General features: G+C 27.7%; 7 protein-coding genes across 7 annotated transcripts; 3 read left to right on the top strand and 4 right to left on the bottom strand.

The window, feature by feature from the left end:
• Positions 1-2,940: 2,940 nt before the first annotated feature.
• GO595_001044 (uncharacterized protein) lies at positions 2,941-3,606 on the top strand (the record flags this gene model as incomplete). Its single annotated transcript, XM_067913124.1, has 1 exon — positions 2,941-3,606. One exon carries the CDS (start codon positions 2,941-2,943, stop codon positions 3,604-3,606), a length of 666 nt encoding a protein of 221 aa, XP_067778987.1.
• A 2,344-nt stretch (positions 3,607-5,950) lies between these two features.
• GO595_001043 (uncharacterized protein) lies at positions 5,951-6,760 on the bottom strand (the record flags this gene model as incomplete). The annotated part of the gene is made up of 1 exon (XM_067913113.1): positions 5,951-6,760. One exon carries the CDS (start codon positions 6,758-6,760, stop codon positions 5,951-5,953), a length of 810 nt encoding a protein of 269 aa, XP_067778986.1.
• Positions 6,761-8,325: 1,565 nt separating this feature from the next.
• GO595_001042 (uncharacterized protein) lies at positions 8,326-9,327 on the bottom strand (the record flags this gene model as incomplete). Its single annotated transcript, XM_067913102.1, has 1 exon — positions 8,326-9,327. The coding sequence occupies one exon, from the start codon at positions 9,325-9,327 to the stop codon at positions 8,326-8,328; it is 1,002 nt and encodes a 333-aa protein (XP_067778985.1).
• Positions 9,328-9,684: 357 nt separating this feature from the next.
• GO595_001041 (Leucine Rich Repeat family protein) lies at positions 9,685-10,290 on the bottom strand (the record flags this gene model as incomplete). Its single annotated transcript, XM_067913091.1, has 1 exon — positions 9,685-10,290. One exon carries the CDS (start codon positions 10,288-10,290, stop codon positions 9,685-9,687), a length of 606 nt encoding a protein of 201 aa, XP_067778984.1.
• A 392-nt stretch (positions 10,291-10,682) lies between these two features.
• GO595_001040 (uncharacterized protein) lies at positions 10,683-11,897 on the bottom strand (the record flags this gene model as incomplete). Its single annotated transcript, XM_067913080.1, has 1 exon — positions 10,683-11,897. The coding sequence occupies one exon, from the start codon at positions 11,895-11,897 to the stop codon at positions 10,683-10,685; it is 1,215 nt and encodes a 404-aa protein (XP_067778983.1).
• A 2,684-nt stretch (positions 11,898-14,581) lies between these two features.
• On the top strand, positions 14,582-15,757 carry GO595_001039 (Oxysterol binding protein; the record flags this gene model as incomplete). Its single annotated transcript, XM_067913069.1, has 1 exon — positions 14,582-15,757. The coding sequence occupies one exon, from the start codon at positions 14,582-14,584 to the stop codon at positions 15,755-15,757; it is 1,176 nt and encodes a 391-aa protein (XP_067778982.1).
• Positions 15,758-18,422: 2,665 nt separating this feature from the next.
• On the top strand, positions 18,423-18,677 carry GO595_001038 (putative C-Myc-binding protein; the record flags this gene model as incomplete). The annotated part of the gene is made up of 1 exon (XM_067913058.1): positions 18,423-18,677. One exon carries the CDS (start codon positions 18,423-18,425, stop codon positions 18,675-18,677), a length of 255 nt encoding a protein of 84 aa, XP_067778981.1.
• Positions 18,678-18,731: the final 54 nt, after the last annotated feature.

Below are 18,731 nucleotides of genomic sequence, written 5' to 3'. Positions count from 1 at the left end.
ATTACTCTTAATAAGTTATTAAATATTATTAATTTTTTGGCGGTAATAATTGATGAAAATAATATAAATCGTGAATTAGATTTAGGGTTTATATTTGTTAAAGAGTTACAAAAGAATTTATATGAGAATGAATTAAAGTTAAATATATCTGTTTCGAATTATATCCAAAAACTTTTTAATATTGAAGGTATCCCTACAAATCATAATTCATTATTAATATATGAGTTTTTAAATGAGAATTTATGTTATTATTGTAAAAATCAAAATGAGGAAATTGTTATGTGTTTATTAAATTCATTAAATTCGATATCAAAACAAATAAAATTAGTAAAAAAGAAATATATTATGTTTACTTTAAATGTATATGAATTGGTTTTAATTACATTTAAAGATAAATTTAATGATATAATACAAAATAATATTGATTCATTATTAAGAAATAATTTTGTTTATGTTTTCGGATCTTATTTTGTTAAAATTAATAATTGTGATAATGTATTAAAATCAATTTTAATACATTCTTTTTATAATATATATGATCCTAATATATATCAAACAAAAATCATTAAAAATGATGATAATGTTACTATAAAAATTTTAAATTTAGAGTTTTCGTTTAATGATTTATTAACAAATAAATTCACAACAATTACTTCTTTTGATATTATTATTCGTTTTGTATCATTTTATGATTTAGAAATCGAATTATTAAAATTCATATTAAAAAATAAAGAAAACTATTCATATTTTTCATCATTTATGATTTCTTATCTAAAATTCATCACATTTTATTTTGATTTTAATTCATTACAAACAAAATTTTATAAGAAAAAAGTCGATGATTTCATTGATTTAATAAAATTTGATAAGAAAATAATTAAATTTTTTGATATAATTGGGAAAGAAAATATTATAAATTATTTTTGTGATTATTTATTATTTCCATTTTTAAGTGAGCCAATATTTTATGGTGTAGATAAGAATTCTAATGATAACGAAGCACTTAAATTCATTGAAATATTAAAACAAAATCCGAAATTCATTAAAACATTTGAAAAGCCAAAGCAACAAATATATTTACAATATCCAATTATTAATTATTCGGACACATTTAATAAATTATTAAAATTCATAAATGAAAATAATCAATATGTACCCATAGATCAAATCGATTCATTTAAAGAAGCATATCCATTTCAACCATCACAATACTTAAAGATAAAGAATTCGAATTCTATATATTTAATCAAAGCTAAAAACAATGAACGAAGATATAAAATAATATGTCATAAATTACCAAATAGTATTCAACCAATGATAATGTCTCATTTCATACAAATACATTTTTCGAAAGATTTCATTAATTCGATTGTTGTTGATTTCTCTGGTCGAAGTAAATATGATGTTGATTATCTAAATGAAGTATTCCATTATTTACCAGAATTAATATCATCTTTTAAGAAAATTTATTTATTAAATGTAAGTGAAAACGTTTTAAATTATTTTAAAGTTAATCTTAAAAAAGAATATTTCGATAAAACTTTTATAATTAATGACTTCCAAAATAAAATAGGATCAACACGTGATATTGTTGATTTCTCATTTAATTCGAATGAAGGTTATGTTAAATTTGATTTTAAATATTTGAACTTGATTAAAACTCAATTGTTTAATGAGTATACAACATTATCATTTAATTCGTTTTTATATTCAACGCTTTTAATTAAGGATAATAAAATATTTAATAGGAATAATCATCAAATTAAAAAACTTTCTTTGATTACAGATAAAACAATTTTACATATATTAGAAATTCGATCGATTTTTTGGGAATATTATAAAAATAACAAAAATTTTGTGTTTTATCCTCTTACTAATGATAAAGTTTTATCAGAAATCATAAAAATTATGTTGAATAATTATTCGGAATCACAATCATTTATTATTTTATTGTTTAATGAGTTTGTGAATAATAATTTTAATAATGAAATTAAAAATGAAAATGTTTTAGATAATATAATATGTCCGAACTTTAAAATAATAAAAAATAATTTCATTAAAATTAATAACTGGGAAAAAGTTTTATTAACTTTCATTCGTGATATTGATGATATAACAAATTATTCGATATTTTTATCTAAGTTAATAAACAAAATGAAAACTAAAAAATATATTAAAAAAGTTATATATCATTTAATAATAAAAGAAAATATAAATATAAGTAACTTTTGGAATAATATTAAATCGGAATTGTTTTCTTCAATCGCAATTCCTTATTTATGTAATTCGAATTTGCCTTTAGATCTTATATCAATTCCAACGTATTTAGTAAAGAATGAGCCGAAATCGATTCTAAAATTTATGGAATTATATCCTAAAAAAGCAATTTATTATATTCCATATTTAATATTTAGTGAATTCGATTTAAACATTGACTTCTTTAATCATTTCATTGTATATTTCATTAATTACGGAATTTATTTCGATGATAAAATTTCTTCAAAATTTTTGATTTCGTTTTTTAACTCTTTCTCAAACAAATTCGATTTCATTCGAATTCATAACGAAGAAATTTGTTTAATAAATAATTATCGAGAACCTAAAAATTTCGTTACAATCTTAAAGATTTTCATCAATATATTTAAACATGAAAATTCATCAAATGAAAAATTTTTGGAAAATTCTTTACATTCAAACAAACCTTATACATTATTCACCAAAAAATTCTTAGGAATTATCGATGATAAAGAAGTTGAAAAATTAGCAATTTCAAACATAATTAAATATCCTAATTATATCGAAATATCGATTGCTACATTATTACAACTCAAAAATGACTTTAATCACTTTTACATATCGTTGTTTTTGATGCAATTAAATTCAATCAGCGTTCAAAACGAAGCTTTTCAATTGATCAAAAAGTGCTTCCAATCAGATTCTATGTTTTACAAACACTTCACCGATGAAACCTCAAAGAACGATAAGTACACAAATTTGACCGATGAAAAAGGACTCAAATCCACGCTTAAAAGTGACAAATCGCCTCTATCGTTCTTCTGGATGATGTGTTATGCTAAAATGACAGGAGACATTCATTGTATGCATTCAATGAATCAATATTTCACGTTGTTATTAGAGACACAAGAAATTAGTCTCGATGAAGCAGCTCCATTTATAATTGTACTTCACATCTTTTCACAAGAAGAAATTTTACACTTTGTTCGTAAGTTTGGATATGAAACTTTCCATGAAATGATCTTGAAATCAAGCACTAAGAACGAATGTCTTTCGTTTTTGGTTGCTTCAATGAAAAACGCAAACGCTTATCCACAAATCGAAAATATCATTGATTTTCTTTCGAAAGTTTGTGAATTTGATATCGAAGCGATTGTTAAAGTGAAGGAACAAATATCAAAATCATTGATTTCGTTCTTGTTGAAGGAAACAAATATGGAGTTATGTAAAAAGTTTACGAACTTACTCGAAAAAGTCATCGCGTTGGAAGGCGATGAAGATGATAATGACATCGAAACATTGATGAAGTTTCGGATAAACGACGAGGAAATATTGGACATCATAAGAGGAATATCAGAGTTATGTTTTTAGATTTAATAAGTAAAGAATTGCGCTTGAGATTTCGTTTAAACAAAACTTTTTTAGAAAATATTTTCTAGTTAATGAAATTTGTAAATGATTTTGATCTTATTTATTTAATTATTTTTAAATCATTAGGATCAATAATATTTTCAACAATCGCTTGCTATGATAGGATGTCATAACTTTTAACTTCAGTTGAGTATTGTAAGAAAAAAAATTCACTAAAAATGATTTACCCCTAATAAAATGATGCCAAATTTCCTATATACCTTAATAAATATATTTTTGTAATTTATTTTATCTAAATTTGAAATCGCAAATTTATTGAATTTTTCTAAATTTTTAAAATATTGGTGTGATATTATTATACCTGAATTTTTTTCGATATTTGCTGTTGAATTATGTTAAAATCATAATGGGATAGTGTTTATATCAAAATTTTCACCACACTTATATTTTTTTCAAATTACACAATTTCGATTGGATCCTTAAATTTGAACTTATGATATTTGGAGAATAATAAAATATTTATTTCCTTTATTTTTTATATTACTTTTTACAAATACATATCAAACATATATTGCAGGAAATAGAACTTTAATTATTGATAATCTAATGATTTTGATGATGAAAACAAATATTTAGCAAATAATTTTATTAGTGATGAAATTATTAATATTCCAAAAGTTACAATTGGAAATTCATTCACAATAATTGGAAATTATGCTTTTTATTTTTGTCAAAATATGAACAATATCATAATTTCAAATTCAGTTGAAATAATTGGTGAATATGCATTTTATAATACAGGCTTACTAACTGTTAAAATTGGAGAAGGTGTAACAACAATCTCTGATCATACATTTTCTTACTGTAGAAAATTATATGACATTACAATTTCAAAATCTGTTTCAAAAATTGGAGAATATGTATATATTGAATGCATTAATGTTTCTAAAGATAATCCCTATTATTCTAATCATGAAAATGATGGTGTTATTTATAACAAAAATTTGTCAATGATAAAAACTTATCCAGGTGGAAAATTTGAAAAATTTTATGAGATACCAAAATCAGTTACAGTAATAGGGAATGCCTCATTTTATTATTGCTATCTTTTACCGAATATCACTATTCCAAATCTTGTAATTACCATTGGAAGTCTTGCATTCGTCGGATGTTATTCATTAGTGGAAATTATTATACCAAACTCAGTCATATCAATTGGATCTGGTGCATTTTTTATATGTAATCAATTATCAAATATTATAATTGGAGAAAATGTGGTTTCACTTGAAAATTATTCCTTTTATTATTGTACTAATATAAAAAATATAACAATTCCAAAATCAGTTACAACAATTTGCGAATATGCATTTTCAGGTTGTAAAAACATAAGTTGTATTTATTTTTATGGTCAAACAGCTCCATTATTTGTTGCAGACACCGCTTTTTTAGGCTGTGAAACAGATTATATAATGGTTTTAAATGAATATCAAAGTGATAAATTTGGTGAATTAAATGTAACTAAAGGAGAAACAATTGAAGGATGTCCGCCAATGCCAACACTAACATTTACACAATCAAACACATATACTAAATCATGCACATTTACGAATTCAAACACACTTACTAAATCAAATGTTTTTTCATTGACTTATTCAAGTAATGTAACATATCCAATTTCATTTACTTTGATATATACATTATCATTAACACAAACAATAGTAATTTATAATTCAACATATTCAAATTCATATTCTATATCATATTTTGATTCATCATTTATTTATATTCAAACAGAATTTCTTTATTATGATTTTACAATTATTATATATTTATCATATTATAGTTATTATTCTAATCTTTTTACTATTATACATACAAATGATAATCAAATAAGTAATAACAAAATCATAATAATTATAGCTGTTTGGGTCTCAATAGTAATAATAATTTTTATATCTTTAATTATTATTTTATTAATTCATATTAAAAATAAAAAACGAATAAATGAATTTGATGAAGGTAATAGCAGCGAAGAAAAAAGAACAAGAAAATGAAAATATATTTGCCATAAAAATAACAAATCAGATCGAAGAAGACCCATTTGCTGTTGATTTTAAAGAAGATAATATCATAAACCAAATTTAATTCTTTTGAATAAATAAAAAAATCGGTAAAAACGTTTCTTATTTTTAATTTGGAATGCACAATACATCGAATGTTCATCGAGTCTTTAAAAATGTTAATTTGTACAAATTAACTAAAGAGAGAACGTTAATGTTTAAACGGTCGACAAAATGGAAATTTTGAAGAAAATGTTAACTTTTATTTTAGCAAACAATGAGACTCAGTTGTAGAAGTGACACAAAAGTGAAACAATCACACTGTAGATATTATTAAAGAATGATCTCCAAAATGAAAGTGCTGATGGACCATATATATGTTTGGATATGTCCATTTGAATCTTATGTTTTTTGCAGATATAACTGATCTCAGTTCCAGCGCCGTAGGAAATGTTTATATTGTGCAATTTAAGGAATATTTGCATCAATTCTTCCTTAGATCCACATACAGGAATAAGTATGTTGTTCGGTTTGTAAAAGACAGGAGGGTTGTCAAGCTTTGGTGAAATTACACTGAAGTAACTACCGTCTTTAGGAATTTTATCTAATTCGTATATAATGGCATGAGCGTCGATAACATATTTTCCACGAGCTCTGATAGTACCTTCTACAAGCTTTCCAAGTAAAGAGCTATTTTCAGATTGATAAGGGAAAATTTTAAATGTTTTTCGTATCTCAGGAAGTTGGCTCGTATATTTTTCTGTGGAATTAGGATAGGAACAAATGATTTCATAGCTGTTTTCGTCTAATTTTTCATCTAGAAGTTGTTTCATGATTTTGATCTGCTCAATTGAAACGTCAAGAGACTTTGTAAGTTGATAAATAACGGAAAGATAAACACCACTTTCAGGTTTTGTGTGGATGATAGGAATCTTATTGTTGTTTCGAACAACGTAAGTGTTTTCATACTTTGATAAATACATACGACCAAATGTACTTGTGAAGAAATTTGAAAGAAACCTTAGAACAAACATTATCACGTAAAATCCAATAATAAGATAGATCAGAACCAGCAGTTCGCTGCTTATTTCCATCCAAAGATGACTAAAAAGTGCGGCCCTATCGTATCATTCAAAAAATTTATTTTAACTTTATTGAACAAAGAAAAATGGTCAAATTTCTTATTTGTCACCACATTTAGAAGTTCCTAACCTTGTTATTATTCTTTGTAAATTAGTAGTTTCAATTTGAGGTTCAATTTCGAATATAATAATTTTGTTCATTGATACATCAAGTAATGCAGAACCTCTTTATCAATAAACAATGTTTTTAGTATAAAAATAATAGGATAATTATTATATTATATAATAATTAAAATTAATAATGGAACTTTTTAAAATATTCTTTAACAAAGGTCATTTATTAAATACAAAATGTCGAAAACAAGAAACATCATGGTATCATGCAATGAGAATCAGTTAAACCACATATTAGTAACAATATCTTACATCAAAGTATCAAAATGTATAAGCTTTTCCTTATATAAATCAACTTAATACAATGGGAAATTTGCACATTATAGAAACATCAGAAGGATTTCGTAATTAACAAAATCAAAAAGTAAATAACATATCATCATCATCAAAATAAAAAAAAAATCTTTTAATTTGAAAAGTTTAACTAAGCTTTCCTATTTAGCTTTATTCTCTTCGTTTACTTTTATATGAAGCTTTTGTATTTTTAAATTCTCGTGATATCATGCCCATTAACATTTTCATTGTGTTCTTTCCTTGAATTGTTCATATTTGAATTGTTTTACCAAATGAATCAAAAATATTTTCATTAATTTTTAACAGAATAATCATCATGATATATTTTATGTATATATTGCTTAAAATCTTCAATGATATTTGGGAATTTTCTGTTTATTTCTTTTTTTTTTGTTTGAATTGTTTTCAAATATTTGAAATAAGTTGTTGTAGAAAACTATTTCTTTTGGGAACAAAATGAATTGTAAACTAAATTACATAAAATGGAATTAAATGTATATGGATAATTTGAATCAAACAAGTCCATTGATTGTTGATTGACCGATTCGATGTTTTCTTCTGTTAAATTAAGTATAATATCTTGAAATGATATAAGAAATTTTAAAGAAGAAGATTCACAAATATAGTTTTCCCCTTCTTTTTTTTAGAACATCATAATTGTTATCTTGTGTTTGCATCAACAAAAAAAATACCTGAAAGTTTATTCACGGTTTCATAGAATTTTTTAATGACATATTCAAAAAAAAGTTTTTATTCAAATTTTCCACTTGGAAGCCAGACTTTACACAACATCCCTGTCAAACCACACCAAACATTATTGAGAATTCCAGGTACAAGAATAAGGGGGCTACAGCAGAGTGGATGACAATCTTGAAGGTTAATTGTGCACATCATCCAATTTTCCCTCAGAAATATTTCGGTCTGACGAACAGACTTGTCTCAAATTTTTTGATAACCGCTGAAGTCACTTTTTTGACAATACAGGAACGATAGGTAATGAAATCAAAATAAATTCTCTGCATGAGATCAAACTCATAGATAAAAAAGACTCTAAAACCAAAAATAACATTTCACAAAAGTATCAAACAGCAAAAAATTATATATAATGTTTACACTGAAGTTGCCATGATCAGTGCCTGGAGCTTTGATTCTGGTGCTATTGCCAAAACATGTCTAAAGATAGCGTTCATGAAGACGTCGTCATAGTTTGTTCTGATTGCATGTCCAAGTTCTTTTGCCATTACATCTGCTAATTCGGAAACAGAATCTTTTAACATTTTGACGTCTTCTGTGTCCACCTTTGGGATGAGTGCATCCGCAGCTGTCAAAAGGATCGCTAGACAAGCTGACTGAAATCGATTTCCAGCGATAAATGCAAATCCGCTAGAAACAGAATGATGAATAAAAGACACAATCCACTTCGGTTTAACGCCACTATTGACAAAGGACATTAATCCTTTGGCAAACGCAATGGCAAATTGTGATTGAGGATCAATTTTGATATCAGTAAATACAATGAAAGATGTAAAGTAGAAGCGCTTAAAGAAGGACTGTGGCATAATGTTTAAGAACCTGGTCATGAATCGTTGGCCTTTTGGATCATTTAAGAAGAATGCAAATTTTTGATGAACATTTGGTTTAACTTTGTCCATAGCATCATCAGAGGTGTTGAATTGGAGACTGTGAGCAATAAATCTGACTAAAAGATTGATTTTGGCTTGTGGTTGCTCTTGACGAATTTTATCTTCCAACTCAAGTAAATAATTCCATAATTCTTCAAGAGCCATTTCATTCTTTTCGAAAGGAAGACAAAAGTTAAGTTCGCTGTCATTACTAACAAGAGGTTGAGACGTTGATGAATGACGAAGTTTAACAGTACCTAAAGCAGGTTCTTCATAACCAGGATAAGAAAATACTGCCTTTATGCTTTTTTCCTTTATTGCTGTAAATGTTTGTTTCATTGACGATTTCTTAGCGAGATAAGAGCTATAGTAATAATCATCAGTTTGTACTTTAAGGTAATTATTATAGAAAGTAGCTTGCATTTTTTTGATTGCTTCTTTTGTCATAGCCTTGAAGACTTGGCTATCTGGATTCCTTGGATTCCACATACAAATATTGCCACTTTTAAACTAGCCCGGCACTAAAACTAACGGCCTCCTAACGTGCAAAAAAGGTGACTTTTTCACATGCTTTGTTTGCTCCAAGCCATGGAGATAACAAAAATATGAATTTAGCTAAATTCATGAATTCTTATTACTGATTTTATGTGGTACTATGAACGAATTAAAAATTTTTCAAAGAAAATAAGAATGATCAGTTTGCCTCTAACTTATTTTTTTGGATATGCAAATGATGTCTAAAAGTATTTTATTTTTTTCTGTCCATTTCCTAAATAAACTTACACATATAAAGATTTATGAAATGCTAGCTTTCATGTACAATTTTGCTAGAAATAATAATAATTTTTAGTCAATATCTGTGATATCATTTTTGTCTTCCTCATAGTCAGATGTTGACATTAAGTAAGTATCATTAGAAATATCAAGGCCTGCATCAATTGCAGCTTGCCTGTTGATTCTCTTTAATTTTTGTCTGTTTAATATTTTTGCATTTTCAATTTCATCTCTAATTTTTTGCCTTTCAGCTTCTTCTGCATTTTTACCACCATTCATATATGCAGCTGCACATCTACGCTCTTTTTCTGTGACAGGTGCTTCATCGAGATAATTCAAATTTGGCATCGAAGAAATTATTCTTCTTCTGTACTGACGCATTGTTCGAGTAATTGGATTTCCATCCATTTTAAGAAGATTTAATGATTTATGTGAAGATATCACATCAAGAAATTGTTCTGATTCTATTTTGTTACATGAAATATTTAAAACACCTAGTGAAGGGACATCATGGATACCTGCTAAAGAAGATGGATCAGAGATTCGATTATGATCTAATTCAAGTGTATGTAAATTTATTAAATTTGAGAGATTTTCAATTTTGGAAATAAAATTATATGACAAACATAAGGTGGATAGATTTGTTAATTCATCCAATCCTTCTATTTTTTCGATCATGTTTCCATTTAAGTATAAGCAAACCAAATTTTTTAACATAGATATTCCTTCAATTTTATATATTGAGTTATTGTTAAGCCATAGAGATGTTACATTTACATATGGATCAAGATTTGTAATTTTTTGGTAACCTCCATAATGAAGATATAAAACTTCATTAAGCTCAGGAATTGTATATAAATTATTTTTCTTGCATGACTTTATTATATCATCGGGTGTTATTATTTTTAATTCCTCTTCTTCTTCGTTATCACTCATTTTTTCATTATTTTAACGTCCTCTACAAAATAACGAATTCTTTAACGTTCACAAAAATTTTTCCATTTATTAAAAACATTGTATTGTTCAATTTGATTTCGAAACAAGCCATATTTATAATATTAATATTTTATTCATATAATTTTCGATGCAGCATTTAGTGCCTCGTTTACATTTGCTTTATTTGGAACATTTTTCAGCAAGTATTCGATTCTTTTTGCAATTATTGAAGCTTCTTTTTCGCTTACCTTATTCGGCCCATACATTAATCTCAAAGCCAAAACATTTTTATCCTCAGTTATCACAGAACTAATCATCAAAGGAATTGTATCCTCGGAGAACTCCGAGTTCATTTGCATTCCAATGTAACAATCCACAATAGGTTTCTTCAAATTCAGCATTCCGACGCTTGTCATTTGCAATCCGACGCCGGGCAATTTGATCAGTGGCGCATCCTCTTCGCAAGCCTTCATAAACGCAAACAATCCGCCGTTGGCTATTTCATTGTTTAAACTTCGCCTTAACTCATTGCCAATACTTTCGAGTGTGGAGTTTTCATGCGTTTTGGCTTTGACTGTTACCGCAGAGTAATGATTACATATGTCAAGGCGTGCGCTATCGGATATTAAATGTCGCATATTGACACATGTGGAACACCCAAAATCAGAAAGTTTCGAGTTAATAGTCATCGCAGCAATCCCATATGATGTCAAAAGTGATTCTGTTAACCCATGAAGTGTTTGCGTATTTGATGAATAACATTGAAGTTCATGAGAGGGAATAAAAAAGACACGCTCACGTGTAAATGCATTTTTAAGTTTGTCTGAACGTTGGGTAGTAAGAGCACGTGTCATGGTCGTGTCATTATAAACTCGAGCTGTATTAGCTGGTGCATCAGCAATGCGATTAGAATAAAAATATTCAAGTGGGAGTGGAAAGTGGCCAAATTCGGGGAGTTCGCTTGAACTTTTGTCAAGAGCTGATAGCAAATTTCGAATATAACCACCATCAGAGCAAATATGATTAAGGTTAAGTGTAATAAATTTATCATTGGCTGATATAGTACCTAGTGAATCAGTAAGTTCTGGCATGAAATGATCACGGGAATAATCAGATGCTTCTTTGGCTGTTGAGATTCCTTTAGGTAGCTCATGAACTTTGACGGAGGACTCTTGAAAAACAAGATTGTTTCCTTCTTGCCTGAGTTTAAGTCCAATAACACGATTCTTTAGTTTATCAACAATTTCTGGTGTGCTGGATGGTTTATCAATTTCAATACTTGTTTGAACCATACACTTGCACATCAAGTACCAAATTTCACTGTTTGCAATAGGTCTTGTTTGGATCATATTATGTTAAGCAGTTTCGAAGTAATTCGTTGAAAGCAACGATAGTCTTTTTTTGTAAAATAGTTAAAATTTCAGAAAATTTGAATGTATACAATTTTTCTGGCAATACTTATTGAAAAGTGACTGTTTCGGGAAATGTGATATGACATTGGCTGTTCAAATGGATGATACCAAAAAGCAAATTCACAATTTATTTTTCAGCTTAACGCCAGACAACATATATCAAGTTAATGAAGAGTTCCTAAAAAGCATAGATTTTACTCAATTAACACTAAGATATTTATTTTCAAAAGAATTATTTATTGCCTTAGAATACAATCCAAAAAATTTTGGGTTAATTTCAGATATGTTATGTTTTATTCAAAAACTTCTTCAACCAGAAGCCATCTATCAACTAAAAAATCAAATTTTGAAATTTATTTTCGAGATTTTTCCAAATGATCAAGAAACTAATCGACAAACATTTTATTTTTCTTTCTTATATGATCTTCTTAACAAGTCATTTTTTAAATTCACTGAGATTATTCAATCATTTCTTTCATTTCGAGCTAATAATGATTCAGCATTTCATAATTACCTTTATCTTTTTTATATATATTTTTCACCGGAACTTTTTGATTATGATCAATCATTGTATGATGAAATAGAAAATGAATTTAAGACATTTTCAAGAAGTGTTTCATGTGCTACAGTTTTACGAGATTATTCCCTGAAGTTAGATAGTCTTAAGAGTAATAATTGGGAATTGTTTAAATCATCTCGCGAAATAAAATTTTATTCCGATTCTATTGAAAAGTTTATTATAAATGATCAAGTTGATGAACTTCAAGCTTTAATTACAGATCGTGTAATAGATATTAATTCAAGAATTCAACAGTCACCATTTTCGTCATATCCATTATTACAAAATCATCCAACGCTGATACAATTTTCTTCATTTTTTGGCTCTGTAAAATGTTTTAAATATCTTTTTCTTGAAAATGCAGATTTAAAAGTTTTAGATGATAATGACACGTCAGTTATTCAATTTGCTATAGCTGGTGGTAATCTTGAAATAATACATATTTTAGAGAATAATAATTATAATTTTTCAGGATCATTACAATTCGCTACTCGTTATCATAACTTTGATTTATTCGATTGGTTATATACTTCTAAAAATCAATCATTAACGGAAACTACTTGGGGATATGGAAATGTTTTAACCCAAAGCATTCAGAGTTTCAATTATAATATCTTCGATTTTTGTATTAATAAAATCGAAGATATTAATTTACTTCATGTTTCTTGTAAGTATAACAATGAATATACTACAAAAATATTATTAAAAAATGATAAAATTGATATAAATTCTAATGATATTATTTGTTTTATTCATTTGATGGTATTTCTTTTTGGTTTTTTTGACTCCTTTACAAATTGCAGCTGCTTATAATTCTTTTGATGTTATGCCTCTTTTAATTAATGACCAAAGGATAGATATAAATGCTAAAGATTTTCGTTTTATATTTACTGTGGAATGGTTTTTATTATTTTTTAATAGAACTGCTCTTCATTATGCTGCTAAACATGGTAGTTTCGAAGCGGCAAAAATTCTTATTAGTGAAGGAAAATGTGATCTTTTATTATTGGATTTGATTTATTTTGTTTTTTTGGCGTTTGTTTGGTTGATTTTGGAGATATCCAATTCATTTTGCTGCACAATTCGGTCATTGGAAAATTTTGGATTTGTTACTTGAAAATTGTTCTGAAAATATTAATGCTAAAACGAAAAATGGAATTTAACCAATACTTTTTGGACACCTTATAAATTTGCTGTTGCTGGTTCACATAAACACTGTGTTGATGTTCTTTCGAAATATAGTAATTTAATCATTGAAAAGGTTTTTTAAGTTTTTTTGAAGAAACATTTTTTTGATTTTTCATTGAAAACAACAAATGATTTCGAATATAACATACTGGAACAAATTTGTTTTATTGTAAAATAAAGAAAAGTGTGTTTGCAGTAAAGGCAAAGCTTTCACAAGCTTTTGATTTCAATGAAAGAATGTTAATAAATCTACTTTCCCACATATTTTTTGGTTCCATAAAAATTAATGTATAGGAAAAAATGTTTTGGTATAAAAAAAAAAGCGAAAATTAAGCTATAAAAATTAAAAATTAGAATGCCTTTTTTTGTTATATTTAATTTAGTACAAAGATAATCGATATAATAGTATTATGATCATTTTTTAAAAAAATAATTGATTGAAAGATGTACTCTTGTATATTATTTCAAATCATCCATAGTAAATAATACAAGTGAAGATAAAAAAAATAGTTATAAAAATATTGAGTTTAATTTATTTCAAATTTAAGTTTAAGATTTCATTTCATAAGTTTTTATCTTATATCCCATGAATTTTCTTCAGTAATTTTGTTTTTTAGCTCTCTGAATAATTTAGAATCGATTTAACCCAATGCTTTATTATCTGTCTTTGTGGTTATCTGCCGATCAAACGACAGAATTTTTGAAATGCATTTTTCCATTTTGATTGGTTTACTTAAAAAACCCCATTACTCCAAACCGCGTAATTTTTACAATTTGGTTCAGAAATAAACATTTCGATTGAAATTGACTCATTTTAAGAAACAGTTAATGACAGAATCCAATTTTTGATTACAACCCAAACCATTTGTTAACAATGTCCATTACCACAAGAGGAAACGCACCTGTCCGTGAAGATGCCATTGTTATGGGAAAAGTTGAGGACAAAGATATATACAATACTTCTTATACTGGATTTCCACTCACTGAGCTTCCACATACTGATGTTGACTATGAACATGAACGCCATCTTGCTAAAGATTGCCGAGACGAATATGGAATCAAGCCAATGACTCCTGAAGAACTCAGTGCTGAACGTGCTCTTTCTTGGTCCATCATTAAAAGATTGACAATGGCTGTTTTATCAATGGACTTTACTCATTTTAGTTTCCCCGTTGGATACTCTGAACCAAGGTCTTTCCTTGAACGAACTGCTGATATTTTTACATTCATTGCTGACGATTATGCTAATAAAATGATTGGATGCAATGATCCAGTTAAAAAGATTCAACTTCTAGCTACTGGTGTCGTTGCAGGTTATCATATCTACATGCAAGCTAAGAAACCATGGAATCCTATTCTTGGAGAAACATATATTGGTCGTTGGCCAAATGGTGTAACCATTTATGGTGAACAAACAAGCCACCATCCACCTATCTCTGATTTCCAAATAGAGACTCCAGATAAAAGCTGGAGTTGCTATGCCCATTGCAATTTCACAATTAGTTCAGGTGTTCGTTATGTTGACATTTATCAAACTGGCGTTTTCCACCTTAACTTTTCTGACGGCTCTAAGTATGAATGGGAATTTCCAGTTATCACTGTTTCAGGAGTAATCCGCGGCGAAAGATACGTTAACGTTAAGGGGCCGATGCAGGTGAGAGACATTGTCAATAAATTAACATTGACTGTCAATGTCCAACCGAAAACCGGTTTCTTTTCATGGGCTGGCCCAACGGTTGTTGACGGTTCGGTCCTTGATGCCAATGGTAAATTCCTTTCAAAGTTTTCTGGCGATTTTGCTGTTTCACTAAAGGCTGGCAACGAAGAGGTTTGGAACATTGAAAAGAACTTGGCTCATCGTCCACTTGCTGAAGTTAAGGATGATGAATTGTTATTATCTGATTCAAGATATAGAATTGATAGAATGTACCTTATTAACAAGAATTTAGATGTAGCAGATAAGGCAAAGGTTATCTTGGAAGAAGCACAAAGGCGTGAAGAAAAATTAAGAATCTGCATTCCAAAACCAGAAGAGCAGGAAAAACAATAAAATACTTTTCTACTTTATGAGATACTTTGTGTTATAAAATTATTTGTTGAATTGCGAAAATATCTGAGTGTTCACTTAAATGATTCTTCTTGAAAAAGTTTCCTATCGTTTAGAATTGACTTCGAATTTGGTCAATGAATAGAAAACGTTTAAAGACGGTTTAAAAATGCTGAGGAACAAAAATCTGCAGGCAAACATAAATGGACTCAAGCAAAATTCTTTTTTCTTTGGTCTTTTAATTCTATTTATACTTTACGTCATTTTGGATCTGCATATAATCAGCTATAATTATTGCAAGCCAATGGAATCAGGAATGAAATGCTATGATTGTCCAGAAAATGGAATTTGCTCAGGGAGGTTTCTAGTTGGATGCCAAGATGGAATGACAAATGATGGATATCATTGTTTAAGCACAAATAAAACAATTGAAGAATTAAAAGCAATCCAAAATCAAATTCTCGAAATTTATAATAAAAACACAACAATAGTTGCATCAGATATAATGGCTAGACTTGTCGAAATTGATCGTTATGATGACTTTTATTCTGCATTAATTTTAGGAAATAAAATGTCATTAGAAAATGAAAGAATTGTTTTAGCTCCAATTCTTTCATTCAAGCGAACAAGAAATCCAATCATTGGCCCAGAATTTATCACATTTATTATTGCTGTTATGATAGTATTTTTATGCGTTATTAATCATCGAGATAAAAAAGAATACATGGATCGCCATCCAAAAATCTTTTGAAATAATAGGTTTTATAAGTAAAATATTTTTTAAATATAATTCAATTTCCTCATGACTTTAAGGATTTTAACCCAGAATTTGAGTTTCAACATTTTAAAAAAGATTTGTCTTATTAGGGTGCCCCAATGAAGAGAAATGAAAATTTTAAAGGTTAAGCCTAATCCTTTATTTATAAATAGATTAGGTACAAACCTCAATCGTGGGAATGTCACAATAAAGAACAAAGGTGCTAACCTAATTTTATTTAGAATTTCTTTTGATACAGAAATATTTTGCGGGATTTCACCTGCTTGTGGAGAGCTGGAACCAAATTCTTCACGTAATCTAAATTTTTTCCTTGACGATTTTGATCCTAATATCAAAGAAATATCATTTTCAATTAAATATTTGGTTATCCTCCCAAACACAGAACCAATTACAATAACTCAAATAATGTCAAATGAACAAAAATTAAAAGAATCTGTTACTGCTGAAATCAAATTTGTAACTCATGCTGAAGAAGCTATGAATTCAATTTCTAAAACTATCAAATCTAAATCAACTTTGGATAAAGCAATAGAAAAATCTAAAAATACCAATTTGCATGAAAAGCAAATCGTAGAATTACAAAAGAAGATAGACGAAAAAGATAAAGAAATACATCATTTGAAATCGAAGATTAAACGACTCAAAAAACAAAATATCAAACAGACAGAAGAATACGAACAATATAAAGCCTCTCGTGACAAGCAGGATAACTATTTTTTTGTTTTAATATTATTGTTTCTTGTTTTCCTAATTATTAAACGCTTTTTTAGATAACATTTTTTAATAACACATATCTACTTGATGAGTGAGTGCAAGGTATACAAAAACATTTATATTTGGAAATAATTTATTGTTGATAATCAAGTATAAACTTTTATTCACTGAGCTTCTCTAGAAAAACGTACATGCATATGATACAGATGTATTTTAAATAATGAAATACGATTTATTGAATCATAAATGTATGTTTCTGCATACGACCGTTAAACAGGCTAAATGGAAAAAGAAAGATTACAAAGAGAACACTACTCAATCCATAATTTTCTCAAGTCACATGCTAATGATGTCCTTTACTTGCAGGCGCCTTTTATGTTTTGGAACAAAAAATATTCTATTATTTTCATTATTGCAATAAATTTCTTATACTTTTTAATAGCTTCAATTAAGATTCCTTTTATAGCCATGTTAATAATTTGTTATATCATCATGATAAACTTTCCATCTTTTCCCACAAATTTATTACGGAAATTTAGTTCGATTTCTCAAAAATTATACAAAGAACCCAAACCCGAAAACTCAAATTCTATTGAGAAGATTTCTGCTTTCCTCACCATTTCTCATTTTCTTATTCAGAAATTCAAAACATTTATTGTAAATTCTATCCGTTCTTCTTTTGTCGACATAAGCATTTCTATTCTATTTTTATCCCTTTCCTTTTACTTTATGCGTGCTCTTGGTGATTTCTTTCTCGGATTAATTTTCATCAATCTAATTATCTTTACCCCTGAAATTATCCATAAAAGGTTTTTGTTTTCTTTCTTTAAGTACCCAACTGATATTGAAGATTTCTTAATCTCATCGCTTTCATCATGAAATTTGTAAAATAAACGAATGAAATTAGATTTAATTTTTTTTATCATGAATTTTTAATTAAATTTATATATGATAATAATTTTTTTCTCATTCAAGAAATTGTAACTTTCCACGATCAATCAAACTTCATCACTAGATGTATTGTAAAATATTAAATATATTATACTCAGCTAAAATTTTTTCGAACCCCTAATTCGTATTAATCAACAAAACTTAAAGAACAATAAATGTTAGACTGGAATAATTCTTTTACATCCGATGTAAAATATAAACGGATTCAACACTTTTCATATAAAAATGGCTCGGCAAGACGGCAAAAAAGAAGCATTTCGCAAATATTTAGAAGACAGTGGAATGTTTGACTCAATTACAAAGGTCCTAGCTCACCTTTATGACAATTTTGATGAATCTATTGATCCACTTCAATACGTCAAAGATCATCTCGGAAATCCAGAAGGCGTAAATGTTGAAGAGCTCAAGGCTAAAAATGCTTCACTCCGTCAAGAAGTAGAACAGTTAGAAGCTCGGCTTCAAGAACTGAAAAACAAATAAGATATTTATTGAAAAACCTTTTTTGATTTCTAAAAATTAATCCTTAAGAAAAAC

This window comes from Histomonas meleagridis (assembly GCF_020186115.1).
Source record: "Histomonas meleagridis strain 2922-C6/04-10x chromosome Unknown contig_118, whole genome shotgun sequence".
Taxonomy (NCBI): domain Eukaryota; phylum Parabasalia; order Tritrichomonadida; family Dientamoebidae; genus Histomonas; species Histomonas meleagridis.
The sequence above is the reverse complement of the archived record's forward strand: the minus strand, read 5'-3'. Positions and strand labels throughout refer to the sequence as shown.